General features: G+C 37.6%; 1 protein-coding gene across 4 annotated transcripts in view; it reads left to right on the top strand.

Annotated features, from left to right (window-relative positions):
* LOC122844182 (ras/Rap GTPase-activating protein SynGAP-like) overlaps nt 1–10,936 on the top strand; it is a 56,274-nt gene that overhangs the window by 3,423 nt on the left and 41,915 nt on the right. For 3 of the 4 annotated variants that reach the window (XM_044139407.1, XM_044139406.1, XM_044139405.1), the window contains one exon: nt 7,264–7,367. The exons of the other annotated variant lie outside the window; for it this stretch is intronic. In XM_044139407.1, coding sequence (XP_043995342.1) covers nt 7,268–7,367 — 100 coding nt within the window. In that variant the 5' untranslated portion in view covers nt 7,264–7,267. The remainder of the gene's footprint in view (nt 1–7,263; nt 7,368–10,936) is intronic. 4 annotated transcript variants of the gene reach the window in all.

The following is a 10,936-nucleotide window of genomic DNA, read 5'->3' as shown; positions in this document are numbered from 1 at the left end:
TGCTATGTGACATGCTACCAGTCTTCATAGTAGGAAGCGTCTGAAAAAAGTTGATAAAGTCAGAACAGGCGTCACTTAGCCGAAGCGGAAAGACAACAAGCTAATGTCGACCCTGGTTTGTTATCGTTCTGTCATCAATCAGACTTTACCCAACTAAAGGAACGATGCAGAGAGGGTGAAGCAGAACAGTTCAGGATATTTGAGAGACAAGCACAGCTTACTGGCAACTAGTTAACCCAGGAAATAAACTTACGCCCATGCACTGCGAACAACGGGTTCATCGTTTGAAAAAAGTTGTGTGCCCTCCACTTCCACGGTGTTAAAGTGCTGTTGTATTCTGTGCATAGTGATAGCTGTTTACATATCTGATGTAATGCTGAGGGCGTTCTTATTATTTCTTGATGCTTAAAGTTCATTAATTAGCTTTCTCGGGGGGCTCCACTGACACCTGTAGGCTCCACAGGGGGCCTCTGCCAGCTTCATAATTAGTGGAAAAGCTGACTCACACAAAACAACAAAATGTTGTTTTCAGGATTGTTTTAGTTGTCCAGCAGGAGGCTTGTTCTCATAATACATCCTGGAAATACATAGGTGGAAAGAAATTAACCATCAATTGTGAAAATTTTCAACCAGAAAAGCTTCTTGCGTCGCTGGATGGATATTACTGCAGATATCTTATTCAGTGAATTATTCAGTCTCTGCTGTGACAGAGTTCCTCCATCTCAGCTGGCGCCAGATGCAGCTAATGTTTGGGTTTTCTGGATGGCCACAATTATCATGGCCCATTGTGTTGCACACAGTGGGCTTTCCCATCTTAACCAAAAAAAAAAAAAAAAAAAAAAAAAACAACCCCAGAAGGAAAAAGTACTTTTGTTAATGAAACATCAGTAGTTTCACTTTTAATGGAACAAGATAACTCCTGATTGCTCTTACTCGTTCCCCTTCGCTGGATTTCCTCTTCCTCTCCCTCATGAAGCTACTACCAGCATCCCTTGGTGATTTTGTTGGTTGAGCTGTAATAAAAAGAGATGAATCGCGCCGACGTCAATTAATTTCTCCCAATTCGTCGCAAACTGTTGAGAATCTGGACTGCTTGCTTCTCTGTCGCAGTTGTCATCTGAGAGTCTGACAGCCGGCAAAGCGTCGATTTTCCTCCAGCACTGAGTTTCCGTCATAATTCTCCCCTTCTTCAGCCATTGTCAATGTAACGCATGGATGGAGCTTTATCGCTTTGCCAAGAACAGAAAGGATCTGTCAGTCTGCTTAAATTCCCTCTAAAAATAAAAGTGTTGAAACCTATTTGAACAAATTTCCATCCTTGAGTTTGCTCAAATTGTTTCCTCTTGCATCCAACTTTATTCTATCTCCCATCAGCATTTAAAAAAAAATTGACCCCACAGAAAAACACAAGATTTCTTTTGTCGTCATACTTTTTGATTGAATAAAAAAAGTAGCAAAACAATGAAACAAAAGGGTAGGGATTTTTGATGAAGTGAATTTATTTGTAAGCAAAAAAAAAAAAAAAAAGGTTTTACTGTTCTGAAACATTCACAGGCCTCTCAGGAGAATAAGGGTTTCATGGAAAATGTCAATTTGAGGTGGAGAGTCAAGAATTGAAGGTTTTCTAGCAGAAGAAACCTTACTTATTGTTCAGATGCAACATCTTGACCTGTGATTCTGACGTCTGATTCTCAGCCTGCGTGATGGAGAAATAAATCTCACTGCAGCTGTTTGAACTGACCTAATGATAGTGGCTCTTTGTCCGCCGCAGGCTGCTGGATGTTGGAACTATTTCCCATTTTGAGTTGCTTTTGTGAACTAAACTGAGTAAACACAAAATAAAACTTGGGAATTTAGAAACTTCACCCAGAAAAAAAGATGAAATTATCAAAGCTTTCCTTTCAGATAAAACATTTATGCCTGGTTAATTAGGCTTTGGGCTGACTCAGTTTGGCAGCGTCTTGCTGCTCTTGTTTCTCTCTGTTTGATTGTGAGAAGTCGGCTACATCTTCGGTAGAGAAGGAGCCGTCATGAGGGTGTTGAGAGCCAATCAGAGTGGATTTTGGAAAATGTGTGGTCATTTTTCCACCAACAAGGAATATAATCTATAACTTCCTCAATTACATCCCTTGGACAAGAGCGAGAAGCAAAAATGTAAACAGTCTCTTATTATAGATAAAGAAGGCTTCGCTAAAGCTAATCACATGCAAGGTTTTCAACATTTAATCATTATATCAGGTTTACCATGTTAGTCATGTCAAGTGGTGACAAATCATGGATCATTTTAAAAAGTGTTACTTTCAGACAAGCCCCTTTGAGCACAACACTTCTGAATCATTTCTAAATTCATGCATTGAATGTTCAGGAAAGCATTGGGGTGTGATAAGAGGTTGTTCCAGCTAAATGTAAGATCTAGTTGAGCGCAGATGAATGTGTAAAAGGTGAAATCTGGTGTGTTCGTAAACATTACAATGTAGATTTCAGTCAGAACTTTGTTTCTACGCCTGCTTTTCCGCTATTTCCTCGGAGAATGTTCACCTCAAGAGCGGAAACTACACCGGAGCAGCAAAAACAAACAAAAAAGTGTCCATTGAGTTTAAATAAAAGCTTCTCAGTTGCATTGCAGATGTTTGTATTGCATCATCAAAGTAAGTAGACATTTAAAGATGCTGTTCGCTATGATCAAAATTAATATTGAGACTTTCAAAAGAATGACGAAGCACGAGCAAAATCAAAAAAGTTTTCCACGTAAGCACAATCCGATCCTCCGACCGCCCACATGGCCACTACAGTGAGACAGGTTCTCATTTTTTGATGTAAATGTGTAAAAAATATATATATTTGAATAACCTAAGCAATAAAAAACTGGTTATTTCATTTATTTGTGCCCATTTTCCTAAAGTACTTCACAGGAGCTTAAATTTTTTGCTAATGTACTTCAGATTTTAAATAATAGATTATCAAAGTCTTGACAAAGATGATGGTGAAATTTCTCCCAAATATTTTCCCCAAAGATCTACTGGTATAAATGTCTTGTAAGATTTGTTTTTTCTCTCTCTTTCTCTCTCTTTTCCCCTTTCACAGTCTCAATATGTGCAATAAAATAAGGTGATTTTGAATGTTTTACTAACAAAAAAATGCATTCTGTGGAAGGAACAACTTAGGACACCATCACACATCTAGTTCTCCCATCTTCTTTTTGAGGCTGTGCTGTTGTAATATAAAAAAAATATGCCAACATGTCATCTATAATGAAATATGTGTGGATGTTCCTGGTAACAGAGCCGCCTTAAAGAGAATTCATTTTGTCTTGCAGCAAAGAGAGACAGAATTGCTTCTCTTAGGGCCCTGATTTATTCCTACAAAGCTTGGCACTTAGACCTGTTGATGATAACAGTCCAAATGGTCCATTTTATTTTGGGTCTGGAGAACTTTCTGTCCATGTCCCTCTAAAGTGACAGAAGAATGCAGCTATAAATCAACCATGACCGAAATCTTTTTTGAAATGGTCCAGCGCTGACATGACCTACACCTTTCTGCGGTTTTATAGGATTTTTAAATAGTTGTCGGCCAATTTTTAAGGACTCTGCTGCTGTGTAGGTTTGTTCTGAATGCAGTATGTTAGTAACTGATTCAATACAACTTTAAATAACATAAAAATAAGTAATAAAACGTTCATGACTAGTAAGCCTTATATTTGTGCACAAAATGCTGAACTCGGTGGAGAATTGTTAGAGTTTATGGATTAATAATCACACTTTCTCAACTAACAAGATATTGATCCAAATCCCAATTGGATGAACCTGAAATACTTTACACTGATATCTGTGAGAGTTTCACCGGTGAAATGTTCTCACCTAAAAGCTCAAAGCTATTTCAGACACTTCTGGTCAAATAAAATGATTTCACTCAGTGCTGTTCAGAAGATCCAAAGTCTTCTGCATTTTGCAAAAACACTCCAGACACAAGAAATATTCAACATCTAATAAATTGATCATGGTTTTGGATTTCTCAGTAGGCAAAGAGAAGAATATTGCATTTTAATGAACTGTTTTTAAAGCAAATATTATGTCAGATTTAAGTGAAAATTCAAAGCAGAGTGTTTCACCGCACCTGCTAACATGAATAGGAGGGAATCTCTGATGTGTCTGTAGGAATCCTTATCAATTAATCATGGTAGCAGCTTGTGGTTGAGCAGCTTGGTGACATTTAGTTTGGAAAGGGCAACTATAAGAGGCTGCATGTAGAAAAACCTCCATGAAAAACATGATGTTTCAGAGTGCAATCAGGACTGATAATACGTCATTTCATTCAACTCACTCAGATAAATATTGCGTTTTCTGAGAGGAACTTGCTGCTCACTGGAAAAGAGAATTCAAATTGCAAAAATTAACATTTTTATATTTTATTTTATTTTACAATCACAAACTTTGATGCATTAAGAAAATTATATGTGAGAGAACACAAAGTAGTGCTTAACGATGAAGAGGAAGGAAAATAAAAAAATAGAAATGCACCGAGGATTTTATTAAGTTTTGTTTTGCAAAATAGCTAAAGTTCAGACATCAATTTTCAGGTTGCCACAGTTTCTCTGTTGGTCTCTTAATGCAATATTTACTGCTGCACACTTTTAAATTTTTCTAATTTCTTTGTTTAGATGTATTTGAGTAAAATAAGCACTCTAAAATTCACTCAGTTTGATTGCCCAATTACAAATAGTAAAAAAAAAAAAAAACTGTTCTAAAAGCTTAAAAAGAAGTGAAGCGTAATTAATCTTTAATCTAAAGAAGTTTTCACTGCTTACACATCTTTTGCGTCTCCAACTCCAGCCACTCAAAACTACTATTTTTCTACTTATATATGCATCCCTGCTCCAACATCAGAGTAAAATAATTGAATGATTATCTGGTCTGTAAAACAGACACTTGATTCAGGTGTTTTTGAGCTGGAATGCATCAAAAAGATGTAGGAATGTGACTGAAGTCGGAGATCCCTGGAGAAGCCGTTTGTGTTTCCAGTCTTCAGGTTCCATTGAAGACGTTTCTCTGCTTTAACACACTTGAATCTAATAATGGAGTCATTAGCAGGACTGTGTTGAACTTGATTGGAGGCTGAAGAGGTAATCAGCTTGGTGTGTTGAAATGGGAACCGGTATGCTGCAACCATCGATGATGATGAGTCTGACACCCTCTGAGGTAATCGGCTCCGATCACAAATATGTGTTGGAATTATAAAAAAAACAAAAACACTTGGGAATCCCATCATGCTGTTGCTGATATAAAAAAAAGTGTTTGTTGTTGTTTTATTCCACACATATACCTGGTTTTATTGTTTTTTTTTTTAGTGATTTTCTTGATGGTAGCTGTTCCGTTTGGATTTTTAATAATCGTCTCCGAACATATAAGTAGAACGGCTTTGAACTCCGCAAGAATCTTTTGGATTAAAAGTCCAGTTTTCCAAGACAACCTTTCTTGTTTCAGAGCTAACCTTTTTAAATTCGATTATGGTATAATTTTGTCAAACTAGTATGATTTTCAAATCACTGCTTGCTGGGATTTTCTCTCCCTTTGTGTGCATTACAAAGTATTCACTCCCTTGAATGTTTTCCCCTTCTATTGCTACATATCAATCAACAAAATTTGGTTTTGACAAAAAAAAAAAAAAAAAGGCGAAAACTGATTTCTACAAAATAATCATGAAAAAATATTTAACATTAAATGCATAAATATTTACCTCCATATTTAGTATATCTTCCTTTGGCTGCACTTACAGCGTCTGTGTGGATAAGTCTCAGTCAGGTTTGCACTTCTGGTCGTAATTCTCCTCAATTTTTCCTTGTAAATCTTCCCAAGATCTGTCAGGTTTTGTAGGGATTGGCTGTGTGAACTGCCCTGGACAGGCTTGGCCACAAATTCTCTATCAAATTGAGGTCTGAGCTTTGACTGGGCCACTCTAGTACCTCCACCTTGTTGTCTTCATACCAGTGTAGCTTCAGCTGGACGCTTTGGCTCATTGTCTTGCTGGAAAATAAAAGTTATATGAAGCCGCAGTTCTGAAACAAATTATCCTCCAGGATTTTCCTGTGCTTTATTTGTTTTATTTTCTACTGTTCCAAGCCTTTCAGGGCCTGCTGCTGAGAAGCATCTCTGCATCATGATGCTGCCACTACTATGCTCCACTGTTGTAATGGTAGCCAGGAATACTAATTGACAACTACAGCTAAAATCACTTGACACACACTCACTGCACTCAGATGATCTTTATTCTTCTCATTGTGAGGCTACAAGCACCAATTGGCTGAACCTCAGTTGAAATTGGTCAGTCCCTTTTAAAGGAGATGAATGTTTATTCAATTATGTTTGTCATTATTTTTGAAGAAACCAGCTTTCACTTTGACATTAAGCGTTTATTTTTTGTTTGTTGTTGGTCAGTCCCTTTTAAAGGAGATGAATGCTTAGCATAGTTTAATACAGATTAAACTAAAACTGCTCCATCAAAATCTATTCATTGCCCAGGGTCCACAAGAGAAATGTATTTTTGTGAAGATCTAGACTGCAGTCTGGCAGTTGGTGACCTTTGACCCTGACCAGTTCATTGTAGCTTTGGCTATCTGCTCCAGACTCGAATCCTTTACAGCTTCCTGTCGACTCTCAGCAGCTTCTCTGTCCCTCCTAAAGATACAGATGCCCACAGCATGATGCTGCCACCACCATCATGGTAGTTTCCATGGAGGCCAAAGAGTTAAATTATGGTCTCATGTAATTAGAGCATCTTCTACCACATGAGGATTTCTCATTACTTTCTCTCAAAAATTGGTTTATTTACAAGTTTAACCTTGACTTGTCTGCTGCGTTCCTCGGTTTCCGTAAAACCGTTTGTTTACTAGTGCTTTATATGCATTGTTCTATTATTTCTTTCTTATTATTTAGGGGTATCGGAGTAAAGGGTAGTGAAAACAATTGCACATTTCAGATTCATAAAAGACTTTGAATGTAAAAAAGTATGAAAACATTTATCATTTTCCTCCCACCTCACTATTACACACCACTTTGTTTATTGATAATGTTCCATTAAAACACATTGAAGTTTCTGATAGCATAATCAAATCTGCCAAGGTTCAAAGGTGCATTTAAAAAAAAATATATATATATATTTTCACTTTTTATGTGTTATGTATTTTTTGCCTAATATCCATGTGACTGTTGAGGTTGTTGGTTCATTAAAACTGAAAGTGCGAACTCTACTTGTGTCTGTGCTGTATAGCTGCATGGACACTTCTGCAAAGACGTGGCTGCCGCATCAGGGTCAGTTTGGCTTGGTTGGTCAAGCGGAGGTTTGCTGTGGTGGACCGGGAGTTTTGACGCCAAGTGAGTCAGTCCAGACACAAAACCCGTCTGCTTCTCTGCTCCTGTCAGCTTTGTGTCGTCGCCCAGCCTCGTCCTCCAGTCCATGCCTTGTGGTCCGCTGAGGTTTTTCTTCTTTCTCTGTTATCTGTGTTTTTATATGTATTCGCAAGGCTGTTGTTTGCTCTGTTTTCAGTGGTGAAAGGTTTTTAATGCTCGTCTGACTTCTGCTTTTCATGTCATGACTTTTCAATCCTTTTTCCAGAAAAAATTCCCTTGTGCACTGAAGTTTTTTTTTTTTTTTTTTTTTTACCCCTTTCCCTGTATCCTCCACTGGAGCGTCATGTTTCCTCTGAGCCCCACATTGACAGACTCCTTCTGTTTTATGTTGCCATCCTCTGGGTTAGATAGTGTCATCCTCTTTTTACACTCTCTTTGATAGACTCCAAGTCTTCCTTCTCCCATTCGTGGATTAGAACGTCTTCTTCAATTGGCTCCAGGACAGTCAACACAGAAACCTGTTGTTTTTTTAAAATACAAACATTAAAATAACAGTTTAAAAATGAAAGGCAGAAACAAACTAGAGACTGTTTGTTTGCTTCCAGCTGCTCTGGGAATTTACCTTGTTTGAGCTGCATGTCAGTGATGTAATACAGCAGGATGGATGTCAGGAGCTTCTAACTCATACCAGAGTTTAAGAAGCTTAATGCCAGTGGCGCCACCTAGGGGAGGGGGCAACAACAAACAACACATTGCTTGCGGTCAAAAAGACTGAACAGCATTAAAAACATATTGAATTACTTACAATAAGACTTTATTTTGCACATCGAAGCAAAAGAAAAGAAATGTTTCTGGGTGTTCTCTTTATCCTTTCTGTTACTCTCTGTTCCCCATGTTTCACACTGTGATTTGCAAGCTAATGTTAGCATAGCTATTGCTACTACTTAATAAAGCATTTGACATTTTTTTGTGATGGCCGAGGTGAAATTAACATATTTGTTGGTTCACTTCCACGTTGCTAGATTAGAGAAAAATATGTGTTAAAAAATGAATATTATGGAGCGTTAATGTCCAGGTTTATTAATTTAATTTAATAAATAATATTTTATAAAATGAAGAGATGAGGAGAGCGGTGTAAAACTCACCTTGACCTTTAATTTTTCAGACAAAAATTAAATGATGGAACAAAATATTTATTCAAAACAGACCAGCAAGAAATTCTACTAAACAAAATCTATTTACTAAATGCATTACATAATTATGGGTTAAAGAGAGACGTTGTGATGTGTTGCACAATTGATTGGTTTATTATTTTATGTGTTGTCTATTTCCTTATCCACTTTTTAACACTCATGTCTGTGCAGCAGTATAACACGACCTCTGTCGATCTGTTCCTGCTTTTAGCTTTGAGGTTCCTCCACCAAAACTACCATTAGCTCCCGTATCTGGTCATCCCCCATGATGCATCTGTAGAGTCACGCCTGCTTAACTCTAGTTTTTCCATTTGGATCCATCCATTCACAAGCACAGTAATGACGCTTCTAAATACATTAGTAGAAATGAAGGTAGTTTGATGGAGAGCAGTGCACACGCTAGCAAACATGTTCCTATGGTAACGAGGCCACACTCCCCTTTGGCTAGAGCTCACACACAAGCACAGAAACAGGCAGCAGGAAGACAGGAATGCAGGAAAAACACACATGATAGAGAACAAGTTCTGCTTATTTATTTAGGCTGTTGTTGAAGATTTTCACTGTAGCTACTGCTGGTCACAAAACACTGGAAGTCCAAACTTTTTTTGTGTGTCTGTTTGTGAGCTTAGCCGGTTTTCTCAAAAAGCTTGTCGGGATTCAGACTGATTGCAGTTTTTAATTTTTTTTTCTGTGGATCTCTCCCGCCCACAGTGCCGCTACTTCCTGAACCCCTCCACCCACCACTTTTTTAAAACCCCGCTGCTCTGCCTCTTCTGTGCAGTGTGCATTTACCTCCTTACAGGGATGTTTCTAAACATAGCACCGGAGTGGCTCTGACTACAGCCAGAGGCGGACCTTTTTTATTTATTTATATAAAGTAAACATTATCGTTCAAATTCATTTCTTTAAAAATCACCGTTTTGATGTCAATATTATGTTCTCTTTTGGCACTAGAGTAGCATCTAGTTTTCTACTTGGTTTGAGCATAGAGCTGGGATCATTGACCAATCCTACTTTCACAATCTCTTTTTATTTTTTTTATTTTTATTTTTTTAGAATATTGTGTCCTTATTATGCTCATCCGATCTTGTAAGTTTTCTACCGGACCTATGTCTGTAATCTCAGCCTAACCTTTAAAAACATGTTTATTATTTCATAGTCAACCACTTTTGTTTGGCATCCTTATTCTGCTAAAGTATTTAAGTGATCTATTTTCCATTTCCTGCTAAAATCCTTCAAAGTTTTCTTGAGAATCTTCTGATATTTCAAAGAGTTCATGATCCTTTGAAACTATGTGTGACAGTTTTATGTTTTACCTCATCACACTATTGCACCTCTGTGTTTTGTTTTGGAAGACGGTTATCACGGAACCGGAAACTTAAAATGTTTTTACATCCCTGTTTGCTTCTTCACATTACGGGTTTGTTACCCTTTCAGGGTTTTTTTTTAGAATCTAAAAGACGCAATCCCTTCGCATTTCTTCCTCTAAACGGCTACAGCGCGTTTGGCATCCACGATTTCAGTCTGTGTTTTGTAAATCGCAACTCATACTTAAACCCCTTGGAGTGTTGCTGCTGGCCTGTCAAAGAGCCACTAAGTTGCTGCCAGGCGGTTTTCTTCCTGTCAGTCATGCTGATTGTTTGGACAGCATTGTTCATGATGTGGTTTTAACTTTCAGCACATTTGACCTATTTGGTGGTTTCAAATTGAAAAGATTGCTGAGTTTAATATGGAGAATAGCCACTTTAATCTGCGTTATTCAAGACTGGAGTTCAGGACAAAAATCCCACACAAGTGGAAAACACTTTTATTCTTTTCTTTGTCCAAACTTTGTGGTACCTCTTCTAAAACTTCTGTACCAGAAGTGGCTGTATAACACTTTTTACTGAGCTTAAGCACATTTATTTGGATACCTGCAGTGACTACCCACTCAAACTGAGAAATAACACCAACCTGTCACTTTGAATGGGCCAACTTGGTCTAAAAATATGGCTTGCAGTGAGCCATTCAGATTTGAAGTGGCTCCGTTTTGACAGGCAGAGCTCAGACAGGTAATCTTCAGCCTTTTTTTTTTTTTTTTTTCCATGTCTAGCCAAAGGTTCGACAACATAATACATCAAGATGTAACCCGTTAGAAGTAGGAACTTCAAATTATTACTAGTCTTCAAACAAAGTAAGTTAACAAAGTGCATCCAAGTTTGTTCTAAAGCTTCGGCTATTTGGCTTGAATCTCAGGTTTGAACTAATTGTCACAAAATCTATTTCAGCTTCATTTTTGTTTAATAATTAATCACAGCGTAAGACATGCGCTTTGTTTTGTCCATCCTTGAATTTAGATGTCAGTCACTTAAGAACTTTGCGAAGCCTGGATCAGTAAAGCTGTAAAACACTATAATAGGA

The sequence above is a fragment of the Gambusia affinis genome, linkage group LG14 (genome assembly GCF_019740435.1).
Source record: "Gambusia affinis linkage group LG14, SWU_Gaff_1.0, whole genome shotgun sequence".
Classification (NCBI taxonomy): Eukaryota; Metazoa; Chordata; class Actinopteri; order Cyprinodontiformes; family Poeciliidae; genus Gambusia; species Gambusia affinis.
The sequence above is the reverse complement of the archived record's forward strand: the minus strand, read 5'-3'. Positions and strand labels throughout refer to the sequence as shown.